The sequence below is a fragment of the Crinia signifera genome, chromosome 8 (genome assembly GCF_055691185.1).
Source record: "Crinia signifera chromosome 8, ASM5569118v1, whole genome shotgun sequence".
Classification (NCBI taxonomy): Eukaryota; Metazoa; Chordata; class Amphibia; order Anura; family Myobatrachidae; genus Crinia; species Crinia signifera.
Window position 1 is genome coordinate 171,126,604 of NC_139224.1, and position 24,618 is coordinate 171,151,221.

General features: G+C 48.3%; 1 protein-coding gene across 1 annotated transcript in view; it reads left to right on the forward strand.

The window, feature by feature from the left end:
- Positions 1-24,618, forward strand: part of TNNI3K (TNNI3 interacting kinase) — a 178,083-nt gene that overhangs the window by 38,231 nt on the left and 115,234 nt on the right. Inside the window, exons 6-11 of the mRNA XM_083158252.1 lie at positions 11,379-11,477; positions 12,931-13,069; positions 13,555-13,699; positions 13,785-13,889; positions 14,566-14,660; positions 17,315-17,464. Coding sequence (XP_083014378.1) covers positions 11,379-11,477; positions 12,931-13,069; positions 13,555-13,699; positions 13,785-13,889; positions 14,566-14,660; positions 17,315-17,464 — 733 coding nt within the window. The remainder of the gene's footprint in view (positions 1-11,378; positions 11,478-12,930; positions 13,070-13,554; positions 13,700-13,784; positions 13,890-14,565; positions 14,661-17,314; positions 17,465-24,618) is intronic.

A 24,618-nucleotide genomic window follows, 5' to 3' on the forward strand; every position in this document is an offset into this window, starting at 1 on the left:
TGACACAGGAAAACAGGAGGCTGGGTAGTGATAGCGGTGTGTGGGCATAAGGGGGAGTAAAGAGGAGGGTGGAGGACACTGTACAGCTTCTGCCAGTGGGTGAGAGTCCAGCATGGCAGCACAGGAGTACAGGACGGTGCCCTTGAGTCAGTGTCTCCTCCTACTGGGTGGGAGTTAGGGTGCATGAGAGCAGGAGGCTGGGTGGTAAAGCATGATAGGGGTATGTGGGCAACACAGGGTGAGTGGGGCAGGAGAACAGGAGGCAGGGCAGTGATAGAGGTGTGTGGGCATGAGGGGTAGTAAAGGTTTTTGGCTGTTGCAGAGTAGGGATGGGCATTGATGCAGATGCCATCGATGGTTGGCATCAATGGTGATTTTGCACCATGCCATCGATAGTAGTAATATATTACTTGTATAACCATAGATTGTTGTAGCTATCGATGGTCATCCAATATATCTGACTGAATAGGCCGTGGGTCAATCAGAACACGGTGGCGGGACTTCCGGGTGTGGGGGGGGGGGGGGGGGGGGAGCTATGCTCAGTGTCCCGGCACCTTAAAAAAATTTGAAACTTGATTGGTTCTCCTTTGCCATTGATGTAGGGAAACCATCTGGTCCTCCCACATCGATGGCAAAAGTATTCAACATCGGCCATAAACCATTGATGATTTGAAATCATTGATGGTCGATGGTCATCCCTAGAACTGGAGGAGGGTGGGGGACAGTATGCAGCTCCCAGCAGTGGGTGAGCGTCTCCTCCCACTGGGAGGGAGCGAGGGTGTATGAGAGCAGGAGGCTGTATAATAGTGGTATGTGGGCAAGACATTGATAAAAGTTGTGGTGCTGGTGCAGAGGACCGTGGGGACACTTCTGGCAGAGGGGGAACCTGCAGCGCGGCAGCCAGGGCCGTGAATCGTGGGATGGGGTGTGTGAATCATGGGGGGGGTGTTACGGGGGGGTCGCGAATCGTGGTAGGGGGCTCCGGAGGTGCTGTTGGGTTCCGTGAATCGCGGGTGGGGGTCCGCAAATCGCAGGAGGGGGTGCGGGGGTGCCATGAATAGTGGGAGAGAGTCCACAAATTCTGGGGGGGCGGGGGGTGCGGGGGGCGCAAATGGGGGGGGCGCAAATCGCAGGAGGGGGGGTACCGTGAATCGCGGGCGGGGGCGGGGGTTTGCAAATTGCGAGAGGGGGGCGCGGTGGTGCCGTGAATCCCGGGGGTGCCACGAATCGCGGGAGGGGGGGTCGCGTGGGGCCGCAAATCGTGGGAAGGGGTCCGCGGGGGGTGCCGTGAATAGCGGGAGGGGGCTTGGGTCCGCAAATCACTGGAAGGGGGTCGCGGGGAGTGCCGCGAATCCCAAGAGGGGGGATCGCGGGGCGCCCGTGAATCGCGGGAGGGGGGGTCGCGGGGGTCCTTGGGGGGTGTTTGCTGGCAGGGAGGGGGGGGTGCGGGAGTAATGGTGGATGCAGATGGTGGCTGTGGAGTAATGGTGGATGGTGGCTGTGGAGTAATGGTGGATGGTGGACGTGTAGTGTAGCCCTGGCTGGGCAGAGGGAGGTGATGTCAAGGTGGTGGGGTGTGTAGAACGTTATACACATAGAACACTTTTCCCTGGGGGCGGCGGATTTGTGTATCCTGCTGGGCGGGAACGTTATATACACAGGGGATTAGTGACAGATCTGGCTAAATATATTAGAGATCGTCTTATCCTGTGAATAGGTGTATGTGAGAGGAGCTGCCGGTTTTACACAGACTGTAAGTGCTGACAACGATACAACGTTGGGACTATCACTTCCTGATTGAGGACATTTTAATAAGGATTTGCACACTTAAATTTTTCTTTATGTGTATATATATATATATATATATATATATATATATATATATATACACATAAATCAGGGTTGCCGACTTTCAATTGCTCCTCTCCGGGAGAAGCCCGGAGAGAAGACTTTCATTACCTGTTCGGGGGCGGGGTTTGACTGTGATGTCATTAAGCCCCTCCCCCATTACGGGAAATAGACGGAATCACTGATCTCCATGGAGGGGGCGGGGCTAAAATGACACAAGTGTGCCGTTTTAGCTCCGCCCCCTCCTCTGAGACCCGCGGATTGCGGCATTTAAATGCCGCAATCGGGGGCTGATTCCGGGAGGGTTGCCCACCCTTCCGGGGGGCCGGGAGGGTTGCCCACCCTTCCGGGGGGCCGGGAGGGGGACCCGATTTTCGGGAGACTCCCGGTAATTCCATCAGGGTCAGCAAACCCTGATATATATAGTTTGTGTTCAGTCCGGCACTCTCCTGATGAACGTGGGTGCCTTTTGGAGAAATTTGATAGTGGATCAGTGAGTAAGCCGGCAGCGGCACTCCATAAATAAAGTTTTAAATGTGTATTATTAAGTGATAAGCAATGGCCGACGTTCTGGGGCCACAAAAGCCCTTGAACAAGGTATACAAACAGTCTGTTTGTATACCTTGACAAAGGGGTTTTGTGGGCCCGAAACATCGGCTATTGCTTATCACTTAATAATACACATTAAAACATGTATCTGTGGAGTGCCGCTGCCCCGTTTGCGGCTTCCTCCCCCCCCCGACCGCAGCATTTAGATAACCTGATTTGCCAATCTCCAGGAGGGGGCGGGGCTAATGTGTCATAACGCGTCATTTAGCCCCACCCCCTCCACGGAGATGGGCAACCCGGGTAATTTTCCAGCATGGATGTGGGGCTTAATGACGTCACGCCCAAGGCCTGCCCCCCCCCCCGAATATTGCTGAAAGTCTCCTCTCCGGGCTTCTCCTGGAGAGGAGATAACAAAAGTCGGCAACCCTGATCTGGCCTAAGGATGATATGGTGGCAATGCCCCACAATCTATTGAGTCCTCCTCAGTGTGGCCGTTGGACACTGGTCCTGTCACCTTGTGTGCGCCCAGATTAGACCCCCACCCCTGTGTCTCTGCCAGTGGGATGTACAGTGACGCCATCGGTGTGATTGCTAGCTATTATATCACCTAATAAAGCTCACACGTTCTCATTCGGAATGTAATGAATTCCCGTGTAGTTTTATGTGGAGAGAGCGGGTCCTTATTGAATGACCTGTTTTCCTTTTACAGTGTTTATGGGCTCAACTCCCACAGCAGCAATCAGGGGAAGTCACGTCTGCTCGTTCCCATCTGACGGTCCCGGCCCCAAGGACTAATACAATGTATAAGACATGAATCGACGTGTATATAAATCAGATGTGGCCATTGCCCGGTCCTGTCTATAGCTTGGGCCTGTGTATAGGATCAGAGCTGATGATTACGTCTCATTAGCATTAGAGATGTGCGGCGGGCACTTTTTCGGGTTTTGGTTTTGGTTTTGGATCTGGATCGCCCTTCGTGTTTTGGATCTGGATTGGTTTTGGCAAAACCACCCTTGCGGGTTTTGGTTTTGGTTTTGGATCTGGATTTATTTGGAAAAATGCTAAAAATTGCTAAAATAATAGTTTTCAGGCCTGTTTTTGCCCCTAAAGTGTTATTAAGCTCAATAACATTAGTTTCCACTCATTTCTAGTCAATTTTGATCACCTCACAGCTCACAAAATCGTTTTCATTTACTGTAGTAGGGCCAAAAGGTTATCCTGAGGTAGCTGGATGTCTAGGCTAGGCGACAGCAGTGGGCATCACATACAGGTGGACCTTACACTTCCAACCTATCACATGTTAGAAGCAGAGCAGCACTGCAGGGGCAGATAGGGTGGCAGTTGAAATTGTCCTTGTAGCTACGCTCCTCTGTTAGAAGAACCTCCACACAAGTACCAAGAGCCCAATGTGGATTGATTTTGCAGTTTGGCATGTGCAGCCAAGGAACAGTGGGCGTTTGGTGCAGCATTGACTGTGTCTGCAAGTTAGTATCTGTTTGTATCAGTTTAATATCTAATAAGACCACTATCTGGCGTGAGGTCAAGTGGTTTCTGGATGCTGGGAACAATTGCCTGCTTATCAAGCTTGAACAGACTGGATAGGCGTGCATTCCACCACTTCACCACTTGACGTGTGTTCCTCCCGAAGCCACGCGCTTGGTCTAGTACGCTGACCATCAGCAGCTGTTGGGCCTTCTTCTTCCCAACCATCCATCAATCCATCCATCATATCCCAATGATATGACCAATTCATGTGTGTTCCTCCCATAGCCAGGCACTCGGTCTAGGAATGGATAAGACCATGGATGTGCCTGAGGACATTTTTTCATCCATTATGGATGAGGTGGAGAGCGAATCACCCATCTCCCCACCATTCATCCATCAGATGCCCAAAAAGTCTTTCTTGCTCCGAAGAGCCAAAAAAGACGCAAAAAGACGAGGAAGGAAATGATTGGCTGTGGCCCCCCCACCCAATAAATATATATATAATAATTAGAGGAATGGCAAAGACCACGGATGTCTCTGAGGACATATTGTCATCCATAATGGATGATGATGGAGAGTGAATCACCCATCTCCCCACCATTCATCCATCAGATGGCCAAATATTTACTCTTGCTCCGAAGAGCCAAAAGACACCAAAAGACGAGGTAGAAAAAGATTGGCTGGGGCCCTCCCACCCAGCCCGACATCCGGGACATCCCATCCAATAAATATATATGATAATTAGAGGAATGGCGAAGACCACGGATGTCTCTGCTCCAAAGAGCCAAAAGGCACCAAAAGACGAGGTAGGGCCCTACCACCCAGCCTGACATTTACATGTCCGATTGTACAAAACAGAAAGAAAAATGACCAAGCCATAGTACAGAAATGCAACAGAAAAATCTACCAAATGATCAGTCTCCCAGGAAAAGGATCTGCAATGGAACCTCTGCAGAGAGTACAACTTACTCCACGCCCAAAAAGCAAAAGGTGATGAAGTCTTCAGAAAAGTCTTCCGAAAAGAAAAGTGAGGAAACCAGGGTGAAACGTCGATTAAGTGCAAAATCACCAACTGCTTTCCAACGTATCGACCAAAGTCCTGTAAAAAAGAGTCCTGCAAAAAATTTTGTACAAGAGTCCTACGAAAGACTCACCACAAAAGGAAAGCAAAGCGCTTGTCAATTCAAGTCAAAAAAATAAAAGGCGAGAATATGTAAAAGATATATTTAGTATCTGTTTGTATCACTTTAAAATCTAATAAGACCCCTATCTGACCTGATTTTCTGATTAGTGATTAATTAATTATCAATTGCTATAATAAACTGATCGGTGAACTCTGGGAACATTTCCAGTCGCCTCTTCATTTATCACCTAATTGGTGGAGGGGAGGGGGGTAGTTGGTGGCAGATGAACAAATTCCTCCACCTCTCTAGGACCCCAGGTTTGGAGATCTAGTCCACCCTAGATTGTGGTGTTTGTGAGGTCAATGAGTCTGCGACATCTGTCACCCAATTTACCGCTAAGGTTAATTTGTTTGGTATGGCTGGCTAGAGCCAAAAAAAGATGAAAAAAGAAGAAGAAAAACATTTGCTGAGGCCCTCCGACCCAGCCATCCATCCGGGACATCCCATCCAAAAAGAAGTACGATAATAATAGTTAGGGTGAGTTCATGGATGTCCCCGATGACATCATTGAATCTATAATAGATGAGGTGGCGAGATAAATCACCCATCTCCCCACCATTCATCCATCAAAGATTTTAAAATTAATGACGCTCCAAAGAGCCCACAAAACGACGCAGAAAGAGGTGCAAGATGACATTGTCATTGGGCCCTCCCACCCACCCTTATGTTGAATACAGGACATGCACAGTTTAACAAACCAATCATTTCAGCGACAGGGACTGCAGCGGGAGGGACTGTCAACTGTGGCTGAAATGATTGGTTTGTTTGGGCCCCCACGAAAAATAAAAGGCAATGGGCATTGCACAAACTGGCTTTACAAGAGCATCAGCATCAGATTCCTCAGCCTCATCCTCTTCTTGACACACAATTAATTCGTCGTCGCTGGAATCAACCAATACAGGAGGACTGTGTGCAGTAGGAGGACGTAAGTGTTGGCGAAGGAGGTCCAGTTCGTGGAATTTGAAATTCATTTTTATGAAGAGCATCTTCTCCACGTTTTGTGGAAGTAACCTCCTACGCCGATCGCTAACAAGGTTCCCAGCTGCGCTGAAGACTCTCTCAGAATAGACACTGGAGGGTGGACAACTTAAATAAAGCAAAGCCAGTTTGTGCAAAGGATGCCACATTGCCTTTTTTTCCTGCCAGTAATGGAATGGACAGTCTGACATACCTATATTGATGCTATCAGCAAAGTAGTCATCCACCATTCTTTCAATGGTGATAGCATCATAGTCTGTGGCAGTCGACGTGTCCATGATGCTAGGAAGCTCCTTCAGTCCGGACCAGATGTCAAATAGATTTCCGGACTGAATAGCAGTCGGTCTTTTAGGAAAATTGAGCTTTTTCCTCACAACCCCTGTGGTAGAAATTGAAGGAGAAGTTGTGCGCCTGCCACGTTCCGCTTCAGCTGACAATTTTTGGACCAAGAGGTCTTTGCACCTCTGCAGATTTGTTCCCATTGGTAACAAAGACACGATGTAAGACTTAAACCTAGGATCCAGCATTGTCCCCAAAATGTAAAGATCTGATTGTAAGACATCCGCGACCCTTGGATCGTTGCAAAGGGAACTAATGGCGTGATCCACTAGCCCAACATATCTAGCAGAATCAGTGTGCTTCAACTTCTCCTTCAATTTCTCCAACTGCTTCTGCAAAAGACCTATCAAGGGAATGACCTGGCTCAAGCTGGCAGTGTCAGAACTAACTTTGCGTGTAGCAGCCTCAAAGGGCTGCAGGATCTTGCACACCACGGAAATTATTCTCCACTGAGCTTGGCTCAGGTGCATTCCCGTTCCTCTCCCTATGTCATAGGTCGAGGTATAGCTTTGGATGGCCTTTTGCTGCTCCTCCATCCGCTGAAGCATATAGAGGGTGGAATTCCACCTCGTGACCACCTCTTGCTTCAGCTGATGGCAGGGCAAATTTAGCTTTTCTTGCAAGTCTTGCAATCTCCTGCACGCACTTGCAGAATGGCGAAAATGTCCACAAATTTTCCGAACAACGGACAACATCTCTTGAACACCCCTGTCCTTTTTCAAGAAATGGTGCACCACCAAATTTACTGTGTGAGCAAAACATGGGACATGTTGGAATTCGCCCACATGTAATGCACTCACAATATTGGTGGCATTGTCGGATACCACAAATCCCGAGGAGAGTCCAAGTGGGGTAAGCCATTGCGCAATGACTTCCCGTAGTTTTTCTAGGAGGTTTTCCGCTGTGTGCCTTTTACTGAAACCAGTGATACACAGTGTAGCCTGCCTCTGAATAGCAATGGGAGATGATGTTGCTGTTGCTGCTGCAGCTGTTGGTGCTGCTGCTGAAGGCAATACATCCACCCAGTGAGCAGTCACAGACATGTAGTCTTTTGTTTGCCCTGTTCCGCTTGTCCACATATTCGTGGTTAAGTTGGCAGTGGGTACAGAGGCATTTTTAAGGACAGTAACAACGCTTTTTTTAATGTCCGTGTACAGCCTGGGTATTGCCTTCCTGGAGAAGTGGAACCTAGATGGAATTTGGTAACGGGGACACAGGATCTCTAGCAACTGGGTAAAACCCACAGAATTAATTGCGGATACTGGACGCACGTCTATTACCAACATAGTTGTTATGGCGTCAGTAATACGCTGTGCAAAGGGGTGACTGCTGGCATACTTCATCCCCCTTTCAAAGGATTGACTTACAGTCAGTTGCTTGGCTAAGTGATCAGGACTAGCATTCCTGATCCCTTTCCTTGAAGCAGCAGCAGCAGCACCAGCAGCAGCAGAAGCAGAAGCAACAGGTGTACCTGATAAGGATGCTTCTGAGGAATCCAGGATAGGAGAGGATTCAGTCAGGATCATGACATTGGGTGCAGGACTACTTCCCAATCCCATAATCTCTGAGGATGGGGATGATGCAGTTGTTTGAGGAGATTGCAGGACCTTGGATTTAACAGAGAAAGGGGAGCAGGACGGTGACGCTGGGCGGGCTGCTACATGTTTGTTCACAGTTTCTTTTGACAAAAAATTCTGATGGATGCGCTGCAAATGACGTAACAGTGAGGAGGTCCCAAGGTGCTGCACGTCCTTACCTCTACTTACAATAGCTTTGCAAACGCTACACACGGCTTGACAGTTGTTGTCCGGATTTGGGTAGAAATAATTCCATACATACGAGGTGGATTTTTTGGTCTTTTGCCCTGGCATGACAATGGGCTTTTCCACACCCCGGACAACAACTGTCTCCGTCGGTGCCTTAAAACAAACAACATCATCCCCAACATCGTCATCATCCGCATCCCTCTGTGTGCCAGCTTCACCAACAGAATCCACATCCAATTCCTCAGAAGCATCCTCAATAACCAGGTCAAAATCTTGACTGGGGATGCTCTTGCACACACTTGCAGAGGGCATGCAAATGGTGGAATGAACCTCCTCTTCACAAACAGTATTTGAAAGGTCCGGCTCACATATGGCATCCACGGACACACTTAGACTCTCCTCTGGGATTTGTGACATTTGTGAACTCGCCTTTGTCTTAAAAACTTTCATTCTTTTTTTTGTAGTAGCAGAAGGGCTACCATCATTCTTTTGAGACGCTGTACCATCAGTCAGAAACAAAGGCCAAGGCCGTAGCCTTTCCTTCCCACTGCGTGTGGTGAACGGCATTTTGCCAATTTTATTTTTCTCCGCACGTGACTTAATTTTTTTTTATGGACCATTGTAAAATTTGATTTCTGCTTTGCTTTTACATGGCCTCTAGGCCTTTGACCATCGGCCTTGCCATCATGAATCTGACTGGTGGTAGCAGCTTCAGAAGTTCTATCAGGTTGCTGATCTCCCACTATTTCCTCCTCCATCATCCTCCCCCCCCAAATTTTTTTTAATACTTTTATTTATTTTTCTGATTTTTTACACTGGACACAGCCTGTGACACTGGACACTGCCCCTGGTCACTGGACACTGCCCCTGGACACAGCCCGTTACACTGGATATATGTCGTCACACTGGACAAAGGATATATGTCGTCACACTGGACACAGGATATATGTCGTCACACTGGACACAGGATATATGTCGTCACACTGGACAATGGATATATGTCACGCTGGACACAGGATATATGCCAGCACACATTACATGTCACACTGGACACAGGATATATGTTGTGACTTGTGACACTGGACACAGGATATATTGTCGTCACACTGGCCACTGGATATATGTCGTCACACTGGACACAGGATATATGTCGTCACACTGGACAATGGATATATGTCGTCACGCTGGACACAGGATATATGTCGTCACACTGGACACAGGATATATGTCGTCACACTGGACACAGGATATATGTCTTCACAGTGGACACAGGATATATGTCGTCACACTGGACAATGGATATAGGTCGCGCTGGACACAGGATATATGCCGGCACACATTACATGTCACACTGGACACAGGATATATGTTGTAACTTGTGACACTGGACACAGGATATATTGTCGTCACACTGGCCACTGGATATATGTCGTCACACTGGACACAGGATATATGTCGTCACACTGGACACAGGATATATGTCGTCACACTGGACACAGGATATATGTCGTCACAGTGGACACAGGATATATGTCGTCACACTGGACAATGGATATATGTCACGCTGGACACAGGATATATGCCAGCACACATTACATGTCACACTGGACACAGGATATATGTTGTGACTTGTGACACTGGACACAGGATATATTGTCGTCACACTGGCCACTGGATATATGTCGTCACACTGGACACAGGATATATGTCGTCACACTGGACAATGGATATATGTCACACTGGACAATGGATATATGTTGTGACTTGTGACACTGGACACAGGATATATTGTCGTCACACTGGCCACTGGATATATGTCGTCACACTGGACACAGGATATATGTCGTCACACTGGACAATGGATATATGTCGTCACGCTGGACACAGGATATATGTCGGCACACTGGACACAGGATATATGTCGTCACACTGGACACAGGATATATGTCGTCACACTGGACAATGGATATATGTCACGCTGGACACAGGATATATGTCGTCACACTGGACACAGGATATATGTCGTCACACTGGACACAGGATATATGTCGTCACACTGGACAATGGATATATGTCACGCTGGACACAGGATATATGTCGTCACACTGGACACAGGATATATGTCGTCACACTGGACACAGGATATGTCATCAGTCGTCACACAGGACAGGACACAGGATATATGTCGTGAGTGACTTGTGACACTGGACAATGGATAAGATATAGGCCGTCACACTAGACACAGCCCCTTGTATTAATGCTGCCCCTGTACACAGTGTACTACTCAGCAGCACTGCAGCTATATGTCGTCACACTGGACACAGGATATATGTCGTCACACTGGACACAGGATATGTCGTCAGTCCTCACACAGGACAGGACACAGGATATATGTCGTGAGTGACTTGTGACACTGGACAATGGATAAGATATAGGCCGTCACACTGGACACAGCCCCTTGTATTAATGCTGCCCCTGTACACAGTGTACTACTCAGCAGCACTGCAGCCCCTGTGTGTGAGCACTGCAGCACTGAGTTAGTTAGTTAAATCACAAAAAAAACACAGGGTTCAGGGCTAAATAAAATAAATCACAACACAGGGCTTAGGGCTAAATAAATCACACCAGGGCACGGGCCACAGGACAGCCCCTGGACAGTGGACACTGCAGCCCCTGCGTGTGAGCACTGCAGCACCTAGTTAGTTAAATCACACTACAGGGCTCAGGCCACAAGTCTACAACACAGGGCAGTGAGGGCAGGTCACGGAGCACAGCACAGCATGGAGCACATGGCACGGAGCACAGCACAGGGCAGTGAGGGCAGGTCACGGAGCACAGCACAGCACGGAGCACATGGCACGGAGCACAGCACAGGGCAGTGAGGGCACAGGTCAGGTCACGGAGCACATGGCACAGAGCACAGCACGGAGCACACGGAGCTTCCCAACCACCCTCTTCCCTCTCCAAGATTGGAGTGAAGATGGCGGGCGCGCGTGCGTCTTTTATAAGATCCCGCCCCCGCGAGAATCCGACAGCGCGATGATGACGTTCGGCCTCGTTATTGGTCCGGAATTCAGGCGGGAACACCCGAGCCGGCTCGGATCTGGCCCGGATCCCCGATATTCGGATCTGTCGGATCTCGGGGATCCGGACCCGCTCATCTCTAATTAGCATCTGTCGCTCACCTGTTTCCTGCCATACCTGACGCTCTCTCTTCTCTCATATCCAGGCTGTTGACATCTTATTACAACACGGGGCGTATGTCAATGTGCAGGACGCCGTGTTCTTCACCCCGTTACATATTGCGGCATACAACGGGCACGAGCAGGTGAGACGTGAGAAACGTGAACTATCAGCCAACTTGTATAAGATCGTCATTGGCAAAATGGCGACGCAAGCAAAATGTCGACATGCATTTTAAAAAAAAATGTGTCAATGTTGACAACTGAGTCCACATGGATGTTAAAATACGAAAAAGTCTAAAAACATTACCTTTTCACATGTGGACCATTGCAATGTCGACCTTTTGCTTGTGTCCATGTTTTGTTAATGTCGATTTAAACCACGTTGATCTTTTGTCTATGTTGACCTAATCATAAGATCATACGATAGAAAGTGCCTAGGTCGACACCAAAAAGTCAACATGAAAATGTTGGCACATAAAAAGTCTTTTTTTGTGTCAGTGTCTACTTAGTTTATGTCAATATTTTGTCAATATCGACCCTGTTGACTTTTTGGTGTTGGCATCCTAACAGCCAAGTATGCAGGGGGCGCTAGCGTGCAGCTGGGGAATGAGGGGTAGAAACTTAATAGAGTTCGGGGTTAAGGTTTAGGCCCTAGCGAGGACCTACCTTACTTAGTGGGGTTGGGATACCAGCTTCTACTTGGCAGCACAACAAACACAATTTAGGGGGTAAAGGCATACCTCCCAACTGTCACGATTTCCGCGGGAACGTCCTGATATTCGGGGACGTTCCCGCGTCCCGCCCGGGGCCGCCATTGTCCCGCGGTGGGGGGGACAGTTGGGAGCCCCCCCAGCTTGCCGAGAATAGACGCTGTGCGCATGCGCACAGCATCTATTCAGCGCCGACGAGCGGCGAAAACGGGGCGTGGCCGGAGTTCGCGTCACCCTGTGAGGCCACGCCCCCTTTTCGCGAGGTCGCGCCCCCTTTTCGGGAGCGCGCGAACGTCCCGACCTCCCAACTTCAAAAGTTGGGAGGTATGGGTAAAGGCGCAAACCTCCACACCGCGCCGTATAATATCAAATGTGTCATAATGTACAGGGCCGCCAATAGGGGGGAGCTGTGGGTACAGCGGTCCCAGGCCCCGGCCTCATTTTGCCCACCGCAACCCCCCCTGACTAAATCCGCTCCGCTGAACAAAGCAGGTCCCGGAGCGCAGGCTTATTCAACCCAGGATTTGGCGGCCAATTAAAATGCTGCACTGGCTTTTGAGCTAATCAGAGATTGCGTCACGGCAGCCAATGAGAGCGGCTGCCGGTACACAAGTTCTGATTGGCCCATCAGCCAGTGCTGCATTTTAATTGGCTGCCATCATCCTGAGTAGAAGGCTGCGCTCCGGGACCTCCGGGCTGCAGCTCAGCAGAAGAGGAGATGGGGGAGGAGGAGCCGGGTTATGGTAAGTCAAGTGAGGAGGGGGGCCCGGACTGGAAATGAGTCCCGGTCCCCAAAATTCCAGATGGCAGCCCTGATAATGTGTAAAATAAATCGCAAGATCTGTGAATTGTTTAATACACTGTTTCTCTTCCAAATGTGTCATAGGTCACTCGCCTGCTTCTTAAATTTGGTGCAGACGTAAACATGAGTGGGGAGGTGGGAGACCGGCCCCTGCACCTCGCCTCTGCCAAGGGTTACCTCACAATCACCAAATTATTACTGGAGGAGGGAAGCAAAGCCGATGGTAAGTCTCCAGTCAGTGTGGATAACAGCTGGAACCCCCTATCTACAGCCGGGTCGCACGCGAAGAGCACGAGGAACTTTTATTATTTTATTTTTGCTAATATCATGGAAACACTAGAGCCAAAACATAGCTAAGAAGAACCATATACCAGCCATTTTGTTGAAGCTGCCGTTTATTAACCCTTTGCCAAGCAAAAATTTTTGTTCATCATAACGACCTGAAATTTTTGCCTTATCTAGGTAATATAATCTTTTTTTACACAATATTTTTTATTTGAATATAGATAACAAATGTGAGCGATGCTGGCATTTTTAGCCGGCATTTTGCACATCTCTACCAGAAATGTTGTCAGTCAAAGGATTAAAACACTGTCCAATAGCAAATCCAACCCTGCCAACATTCACCCGTCTTTCAACATCACGTAAGAAGACGGTAAATGACCAGCAGCTGTATTTTTGTGAGATTTTTTTTTTTTTTCCCTGCAGTCAATGCCCGAGATAATGAAGATCACGTCCCGCTACATTTCTGTTCTCGCTTTGGGCACCATGAAATCGTCAGATACCTCCTGCAGAATAACTCTGACGTCCAGCCCCACGTTGTGAACATTTACGGAGACACGGCCTTGCACCTGTAAGCACCTGAACCCCAGGCTTCCCCCCAGCCCTCGCGCTCCTCATGTTCTCCATAATCCCATTATTTCCGTCTTTCCCGACAGCGCCTGTTACAATGGCCGATATGAAGTGATGAAGGAGCTGATTCAGCTGTCGGGCACCGAAAGTCTGACTAAGGAAAATATTTTCAGCGAAACGGCCTTCCACAGGTAACAGCGGTTCTCCTGTGTTTATGGGAGCGAGGACTTGTGCTAAAAGGTGTCAGATTGCTCGTTGTTTTTACTTTCTATATGATTGACATTCTATCATGTATGACCCAATTTCGGCCTGATTCAAGTTGGTTTGCAAAAGCAAGCTCCTTCTTTAATGGACAAAACCATGTGCACTGAAGGTGGGGCAGATGTAACATGGTTATGGTGTAGGTTTGTTTGTTATAAAGCAGGTTTGCCTACCCATCCGGAATGGCCGGGAGCCTCTCGAAAATCGGGTCGGTCCCCCGGGAAGGTGGGCAAGTCTACCGCTTGCTGGTCAGAGCCCCCGCTTCCCCCTTCCCCGCTGGTTCAATTACCGCAAATCGGGGGCGGGGCTAAAATGACGCGTTAGCAGCATCTTGCATCATTTAAGCACCGCCCCCTCTCCACGGCCCGCAAATCACTGAGTTCTACGGCATGGGGGTGGGGCCAAGTGATGTCAGACTTGCCCCCCCCCCCTGACGTGTTGGCTCTCCGGGCTTCTCCCAAGAGGTGAAAATCAAAATAGGCAAGTAAAGTATGTTATAAAGTCTCAGCCCTTGTTCGGTCGCCCTGGCAATGTCTGAGGTTCCAAAACGATGTTGTATCGGTGTTATAAGCGTTGCTGACGCGCTTGTTTGTCTGTCTCTGGCAGCGCTTGCACTTACGGCAGGAACCTAGAACTGGTCAAATATCTTCTTGATCAAAATGTTTTAAACATCAACCACCAAGGACGAGACGGACATACCGGTAAGTGACGTCTTCTATACATCCACATGTTCCTGCCCCTCTAGGCCGCCGTTATAATATATCATTACCATATACCATGTCTGAAGGGTGCGGACAGGGTTTTCATGTCGACATTTACCTTGTCGGCAGACACTAACTTAACATCGACATGCTATTGACACTAAACATGCATAATGGCCGCATCCAAATGAGCCACTCAGTCACACCTGTTCACATTAGTGTAGCGGGTACCCTTGCACAGAGCCTCACGCCACTCCTGCAGCCCTCAACACATTTCACTGTTCCCAATTGGAGTCCACCTGCATTGTTAACGTATGAAAATGTTCTAAAAATTGTAAAAAAAAAGTGTCAACCTTTTAGTGTCATCCTTTTTCGTGTCGACATTTGTTTCATGACGACATGTTGTCCGGATACCTCCAGACGAGAGAGAGGTGCATACTGGGCGGAAGGCTGGATGAAAGGGGATCTGGATACAATTCTAGTTCCACATTGTGAAAATGCGGTTGCAGTCTGTCCCTTTAACGTTGCATTACGTCGTACCTGTCCCTTTAACGTTGCATTACGGCGTACCTGTCCCTTTAACATTGCATTACGGCGTACATGTCCCTTTAACGTTGCATTACGGCGTACCTGTCCCTTTAACATTGCATTACGGCGTACCTGTCCCTTTAACGTTGGATTACGGCGTACCTGTCCCTTTAACGTTGCATTACGGCGTACCTGTCCCTTTAACGTTGTATTATGGCGTACCTGTCCCTTTAACGTTGCATTACGGCGTACCTGTCCCTTTAACGTTGCATTACGGCGTACCTGTCCCTTTAACGTTGCATTACGGCGTACCTGTCCCTTTAACGTTGCATTACGGCGTACCTGTCCCTTTAACGTTGCATTACGGCATACTTGTCCCTTTAACGTTGCATTACGGCATACCTGTCCCTTTAACGTTGTATTACGGTGTACCTGTCCCTTTAACGTTGCATTATGGCGTACCTGTCCCTTTAACGTTGCATTACGGCGTACCTGTCCCTTTAACGTTGCATTACGGTGTACCTGTCCCTTTAACGTTGCATTACGGCGTACCTGTCCCTTTAATGTTGCATTACGGCGTACCTGTCCCTTTAACGTTGCATTACGGTGTACCTGTCCCTTTAACGTTGCATTACGGCGTACCTGTCCCTTTAATGTTGCATTACGGCGTACCTGTCCCTTTAACGTTGCATTACGGCGTACCTGTCCCTTTAACGTTGCATTACGGCGTACCTGTCCCTTTAACGTTGCATTACGGCGTACCTGTCCCTTTAACGTTGTATTACGGTGTACCTGTCCCTTTAACGTTGCATTATGGCGTACCTGTCCCTTTAACGTTGCATTACGGCGTACCTGTCCCTTTAACGTTGCATTACGGTGTACCTGTCCCTTTAACGTTGCATTACGGCGTACCTGTCCCTTTAACGTTGCATTACGGCGTACCTGTCCCTTTAACGTTGCATTACGGCGTACCTGTCCCTTTAACGTTGCATTACGGCGTACCTGTCCCTTTAACGTTGCTTTACGGCATACCTGTCCCTTTAATGCTGCATTACGGCGTACCTGTCCCTTTAACGTTGCTTTACGGCATACCTGTCCCTTTAATGCTGCATTACGGCGTACCTGTCCCTTTAACGTTGTATTACGGCATACCTGTCCCTTTAATGTTGCATTACGGCGTACCTGTCCCTTTAACGTTGCATTACGGCGTACCTGTCCCTTCAATGTTGCATTACGGCGTACCTGTCCCTTTAACGTTGCATTACGGCGTACCTGTCCCTTTAATGTTGTATTACGGCGTACCTGTCCCTTTAATGTTGTATTACGGCGTACCTGTCCCTTTAATGTTGTATTACGGCGTACCTGTCCCTTTAACGTTGCATTACGGCGTACCTGTCCCTTTAACGTTGCATTACGGCGTACCTGTCCCTTTAACGTTGCATTACGGCGTACCTTTCCCTTTAACGTTGTATTACGGCGTACCTGTCTCTTTAACGTTGCATTACGGCGTACCTGTCCCTTTAATGTTGTATTACGGCGTACCTATCCCTTTAACGTTGTATTACGGCGTACCTGTCTCTTTAACGTTGCATTACGGCGTACCTGTCCCTTTAATGTTGTATTACGGCGTACCTGTCCCTTTAACGTTGCATTACGGCGTACCTGTCCCTTTAATATTGTATTACGGTGTACCTGTCCCTTTAATGTTGTATTACGGCGTACCTGTCTCTTTAACGTTGCTTTACGGCGTACCTGTCCCTTTAATGTTGTATTACGGCCTACCTGTCCCACACAGGGTCGCACTTAATCTAGGTTAGGAAAGTTTAATGTCTTGGAATGATCTTGTTCTCTGTCCTTTATACACCCTCGCAGCGCTGCCGATGATTCTTTACTCTCTTCCTTATGTATTCATGTTTGCTTGGAAGGTATCATTCCTCTCGGCCTGGCAGAATAACTACCAGCTTGTTGGCTGTAATAAAATAAAATCATCTTATGCTTTCAGCTCAGGGTAATTTTCTGTATAACATATTTCCCCGGTAAGAATATCACTTCTGGCTTTATGATCATTGGGTCTAGTTCTATTACACTCCATCTAACGCCGGTGACTGCGTCTCCCAATCTCCCAGGCTTGCACTGCGCCTGTTATCACGGACACATGCGCCTGGTCCAGTTCCTGCTGGACAATGGAGCTGACATGAACCTGGTCGCCTGCGATCCCAGCAGATCAAGCGGCGAGAAGGAGGAACAGACCTGTCTGATGTGGGCCTATGAGAAAGGTAGGTTGGAACATGTGTCGTGCGGTAACCTGTGGTGTCCAATCAGGGATAAGCTTGCATCATTCTAATGCAAATTAATGCAAATGTCTGATTGTTGCTGCAATGTTACACTCTGCTCCTACAGATGTGTCCTCATACGGCTTTTTTTCTTCTCAAATTATTTGTCTCATTTGCATCGTAGTTCCACATATTCCCTTATACAGGCATATTTATCAAAATAAGTTTTACTTTATTTTTATACTCAATGGGGCATTTTCACACCCTTTTCACATTATTTTAGTATCACCTGAATATACAGTACCATTGGGCAATTGGAGGATATTTCAAGAAATTCACCTCCAAGCCTTTCAATCAGAGGGTGTGGCTATGAAGAGTCCATCCACGCCTATATGTGTGGCTTCACGCTGAGGCGTGGCTACCAGTGGCGACTTGGAAGGCGGAGCTGCAGCACAGTCCAAAATTCAAACAGGGGAGGCGTACCAACTGCCAGTGAGGTGACACCAAATTGTCCTGCTTAATAAGAGTTGGTGTGTGTATGTATGTGTGTGTGTGTGTGGTGGGGGGACCACAACTATCACACACACCAACTCTCATTGAGCAGGACATTTTGGTGTCACCCCTTGCATTGGTGTAACTATAAAATTGGTGCCCCACTACCAAAAAACTTTTTGGGCGCCCCCCTTCCATACAATGGTTATGATTTTTACAGACGTGCATTGCCAGAGGTTTCCTGCTCATTGCCAGGGGTTTCCTGCTCATTGCAGGGGATTCCATAATTGTCGTCAGGGGTTTCATGCTTGTAGCCAAGGGTTTCATGGTTGTTGCCAGGGGTTTTATGCTTGGGCAGGGGGTACAGCATTCCCGGAATCCTGGCATTTCCAGGTAACATTTTATGCACTGTGCTTCTCTGACAGATGCCAGTAGGACCTCTAGCATCTCTCTTCACCTAGGTGGTGGACATTTTTGGAATTACATTTTAAGCAGATTTCCATTTGGATGGCAAGACGTCATGGAGTCTGCATAACACAGGTGCCGATGCCCTCAAGCCACCGCTTAGTCTTCGGGGTCCATTGCTACGCCATCGACCCCTCTGTGGGCGACACCAAGATGCAGCTTGTAAAAATATACCGGAGGGAGTCCTGTGATAATAACATTATCTGGAGATAGCATTAATAGTGCTTCCTTCTGGTTCCAGTACCCTTGCTGGCAGGGAAGGTAGAGCTCAGAACGCACCCCAGTGATCAGCCGTGTATGTCTGATAGATCACATGCTGATCACTGTGTAAACAAATATAGATAAATGACAGCCAGGACTGGTGATTGGTGATTTTTTGGGGATGTTCCCGTGTCCCTCCCCCGGCCGGCAGTGTCCCGCTGCGGGGGGGGGGGCAGTTGGGAGTCCCCCCCATCTGACAGAATAGATGCTGGGTGAAAACGGGGCACGGCCTAATTAGCATAAGCTGCGCCCTCATTTACATACACCATGGCCCCTTTCCGGTCGCTTGTGCTGCGAATAGTGTCCCTATTCTTACAATGATAATAGAGATGGGCAAAACGGGTCACTAAGACGAGCCGGGATCCAGCGGATCACTCTGTGAAAAGATCCAGATCTTTTAGACAAATCCTCGGCTCGCTTTGAAAAAAGGGCTAATTTGATAATAAAGAAGCATAATTTGTTTTACAATCATTTATTGCCATTTTTTTAAACTTTTTTTTCTTAAACTGAGCTGAACAAATAAGAACATACATGACCGTAAAACACTGATCGATGGCTGGGTGCAGAATCGCCATCGATGGCGTCTGCACCGATGGCCATCCCTAGCAGCAGCAGCCTTGTTAATCTTTCTTTCACTTGCAGTCGCAGCACTGAACTCAGTCTCCAGAGTTAGGGCTATTTCACATGCTCCGGCTCCTGCGAAAAGCCGTGCCGCACACCCAGGGCCGGCGCTGCCCGCTCAGCAGCTCCTGCAAAGCAGGGAGGCGCCATGTTGAAAAGGCGCTGTCTCCCTCCCTGCTTTGCTAAAGCTGCCTCCTGCCACAGTCAGCCCTCACTGTCTCTGCCTCCGTCCTGCATGCCGCCCGCAGCGCCTGTCTGACAGCGGGCGGCAGCAGTGTATAAAGAGTTCCATGCTCCCTTCGGCGCGAGAGCACTCTGTGCACACACTGAACAAAGCCTGGATAGCATCCGCACTGTGGCAATGCTGCTGCCCAGCCTGCTGACTGCTGCGGTGTAAGCTCAAAGTCTCGGCGGGGCCAGGGGTGTGCGAGTCATTGCCGGGTGCCCTTTAGCCTGCGGGCAATCTCTGGGTCGCGGCAGGGCCGGGGTTTCATCGGATCACTGTGAGGGGAGAGGTTATCAGCCTGAGAGGCAGCAGCGGCGTGCATCATATCACTGCCGCTGCGGAGCTACAGACATTCTCGCGAGATGATGATGATGTCATCATCTCGTGAGTCCTTGTTGTCTGCAGGCTGCCTCTGCAGCCAGCCCAGCTATGATGATCGGGTCTGGTGATGGTCTGAGGAGATGAGATGACTGTCATGACTGAGTGACCGCTGGGTAGCGCGGACCGTGACTGTCCGACCTGCTGTGACAACTCTCCGGCCTGCTGTCACACCTGATGCCCCACCACAATCAAGAGTACTGTATGTACAGTAAGTACTCATAACTTCATAATTGTAATCTTGTGTTCTACAATTTAGTAATGCACTGGCAGAATAATTGGTCTAATTTAATACAGCTTCTTCTCTGCAAAGTTATTTTATGTTACTGCTAATCATCCAACAAGCAGTTAACAACTACGCACATTTTGACCCAAATGGTGGTGGCTAATGTTCCTGGAACACTGTCTGAATGCACACCAGATTATAATTAGGACTTGAAAACATACATGAACATTGCTTGTTGTGGGCAGGGATCTGTGTGTCAGATGCTGCGTGCGATGCGATGTACGCTCCTGCGAGCATCGCACAGTACAAAAAGTATGTGCTGCACATACTTTTTGTACTGCTTTCGGATCGCATCGCACACACATTGCATGCATGCCGTGTGATGTGATCTAGCCCATAATGTATGCAATTCTCGCAGCGTGTATGGGCACCTTTTGCGGACACAGCACTGAGATGTGAGCGGTTTGCTACCCAGTGAAACGTTTGCGCAAAATCGGCTGCACCCTGGCTGCGCAACCTAGCTGTGAAGCCAGATGCAGGCCGTCCATGTGTTGGGTTGTGTGTGATGTCACCCTGCCGTGGAAGCCCTGCCCCTGACATGCCTGCGTTGTCTCGACCGTTTGCATTAAATGCTGAAGCGATGCCCCCACAGGCCATTTGCGGCGAGGAGGGTGGGTGGTTATGGGGGCTTGCATGAAATGCTGAAGTGAAAACCCGGCAACAGGCCATAGGCACTGGGGACGGTGGAAGGCAACGGGGCCCAACAGCCTGTTGTTGGGGCATCGCTTCAAGATTTCATGCGAACGGTCGAGACAACGCATGCATTTTGGGGGAGGGCTTCGACGGCTGGATGACATCACACATAACCCAAAACATGGACGGCCTGCGTCTGGCTTTACAGCTAGGCTGCGCAGCCAGGGTGCAGCCGATACTGCGCATACGTTTCACTGTGTAGCAAACCGCTCAAAAGGGCGCAAAATGTATGGTTTGCAGGAGGGCGCTGGACACCCTAGCACCGGCCCTGCGCACACCGTAGTTAATAATGGACACAATTGTGTCCATTCACACAGGACGGCCACGGCCCGGCCACCCGGTTGCAGCCGGATCCCACCACTGGAAGGGACGGCTGCCGGGCTGTGGCCATCCCCACCATTCTAATCTCCTGAGTGCGGCATGGCTTCTTGGCCGTGCGGGGTTTTGCCGCCCGGCAGGAGCCGGAGCGTGTGAAATAGCCCTTAGTACATCTCAGCTGCCACAGGTGGCAGTGCTGAGATCAGGCAAATGCATTGTAATGAAAAACGAAACTGAAAGTAAAAGAACGACGGGTCACCTTTTTGGGATCGGCGACTCACTCACTTTTTTTTTGGATCCGTCCAAAAGATCCGCTTCATTCGTGAACGACCCATCTCTAATTATTAAAGTTGGGAGGTATTATGCAAGAGGGGAAGCGGCGGTCTACCTACTCTGGCCTGGTGGGTGAATGAGACTGACATAGAGAACAGAGGTCTGATTGTCCCACTTATTGCTCCATCCTCATATAAACTATTTTGCTCTTAAATAATGTGTAATATATACTTTTCATATAATTTAAATGTCCTAACCAAAGTGTGAGGGGATAAAAGAGATATTAATGCAAAATTTGTATCCACTGATCTCGTTTGGCTGCCAAAGGCAGAATGAAATGTCAGACTATATGAATCGCAAAAAAACTAATATAAACACAATTATTTACATGTCAGTCAGTCACAGGAAAGTGATAGCATTATTAATATTATAATGGAGAAAGAGGGAAAGTGCGCCTCATTGATGCCGCACACTGCAGAACAGAGACCTGTATGGAGACCTGCGTTGCATACCACCCATTCAGCACCAGGAAAAAAATGTCATTCACATTCGGGGCTATTCAAGTAATGGGCACCCAATGGTGCTATTCAATTGTTTTTGGGTGCCAATTACTTATTACGCTTGTCACCAAACCACCGTCTGGGCACCAAAACACTTTTTTGATGATCTCTGTCTGCTCGCCACCTTGGGTGGGTGTGAACAAAAACAGGGGCAAACGCAGGATTTTCAGAAGGGGGTTTCCAGAGGGGCGGAGCAAAGCCGGGTCAGTTAAAGTATTATAGATAGACCAAATTTATATAAATTATAATAATAATAATAATAAATATATATAGTGGAGTGGGCTTATTATTCAAAATTTTCTGGTGGGAGGACAGCTTGCTTGACTGCAGATATCCAGTTCCTGGAAATAGATTTCTTAGATTTTAATGGAATTAAAAACTAGAGAATCCCACCTACCAAATGGTACTGGGGACTAGGGGATCAGAGTTCAGGAGGCAGAGCAATCCGCCAACGAGTATATAAAACTACATACCAAGTGTGTGGAGCTGCAGCAGTAACCAGCAGCTGGAGGGCCGATATCTCTGGTTCTGGGCAAAGTAGAGACAAGTTACTAGTGTCCTTCAAAGGGGGAGAGTCCCAGCTTTTGGAATATACCCTCAGAAAAACTCTAAGTCAGACAAAACCTGAAATATCTGACTGGAAATAGCAATTAACAGGCTTGGATGGGGACCACTGCTTTGAAGTCAGATATCTCCGGTTCCCAATGGCCGATTTTTAAAAATTTTACACCCATGGAAAAAGGGGACCCTCAGCTTTCAGCCTAGGGCACTTAGACTCCTGGGGGGGTTTCTGGGTACTCAGAAACCCCCCTGCGTGCGCTACTGAACAAAAATATGGGTGCCGTGGCATTTGCACCTAATTGGCAGCAACAATTGAATAGCTCCATCACGCCCTGTGCCCATTACTTACAGCCGTGTAAATAAAATTGAATCGCCCCCTTTAACTGTTATCATGAAGAAACTTGTGCTGAGGTCTGTGAAATATAATCTTTTTATTGTTTAAATAATATTTGTCAATAAAAATTCTATAAGAATTCTAATGTGAACCCTGAAATGAAACGCCCAACGCTTGCTGCAAATTATGAGACACACATTTCAAAATGAATCTGGTCTTTATTTAGGAAATGATGATTTTTTGGTAGAGTTCTGAAGCGGTTTAACATTTTTGGAATGTTAACCACGACTAGAGGCTCTGGGATTGGTTACAGTTTTTATCCCATTCATATATGCCGTTGTGCAAATATCCAACCAGTGAATTCTCGGTTAAAGAATTGGTTTTGCCTTAATACTACAGTAAAGCTCGCGGCTGACTCTCCGGAATAATGCTGATACTCGCAAACCCTGGACTGCAATGTCTGCAAAGTAGCTGCTTTTTGTGATATTAAATATTTGTGAGGGTGTGGTATAGCAAGTCGACACTGACTAGGTGAACCCCAAAAGGTCGACTTCTATAAGGTCAACACTGGAAAAAGATTGGCACAGAAAAGGTCAAGATGAGTTTTTCACTTTTTTGGTGTCAATGCCGAAACCTCATAATCTAGACCCCCAATTAGTGTGCCGCGTCCCGTCCAGGCGGGATGCAGTCGTTTGGTCTACAGCATGATGATCAACAGTCATTAGGTCGACACCATTAGGTTGACAAGGGAAAAGGTCAACATGGTTCTAAGTCAAAAGGTCATTAGTTCGACAGGTCATTAGTTCGACAGTGTCTAGATCGACAGTCAAAAGGTCGACATGGGAACATGGGGACCTGTCGAACTAATGACCTTTCGACCTAGAACCATGTCGACCTTTTCCCATGTCGACCTAATGGTGTCGACCTAATGACTGTTGACCATCATGCTGTAGACCAAATGATCCCAACCCCTCCAGGCCAGATGCCTTGCTCCATTTCCGATACATTTCGCACAAGTTACCATTCCCAATCGGAGTCCATGTTGATGATAAAGTATAAACAAGTCCAAACAATTTTAAAATCATAAAAAATACGTATATCGACCTTTCCATTCATTGACCAATGTCTTGTCAATCTATTGCCTGTGTTGACATTATCACCATGCCAACCGCATGTACGTCGACCATAGGTTGGGCTGTCGGCCTAGACCAGGGGTGTCCAAACTTTTTGCGACGATGGTCAGATTTGGTGACGTGTAAATGTGTGGGGGCCAACCATTCAGCCTGACATTCTTTGAATCATTTATCACATCAGAATGGTCCCCCACTCTGCCCCCATTCACTCTGCGTCCCCCAGCCTGCCCCTCTTCTCTTAATTGTCTATCAGTGCCTCCATTCATTGTATGTCCCCAAGCCTGACCCTCCTTCACTGTATGACTCCCATTCACTGTATGTCCCCCAGCCTGACCCTCCTTCACTGTATGACCCCCATTCACTATGTACCCAACTCTGCCCCAATTCACTTTATGTACCCCAGCCTGCCCCTGCTCCCCCTTTTGTGAATGGCCATCACTGCCTCCATTCACTGTATGTCCTCCAGCCTGACCCTCCTTCACTGTATGTCCCCCACTCTGCTCCCTCCCTTCTCTGTATGTTTCCCAGCCCCTTGTGTGAGCCAGAGGAAGGAGAG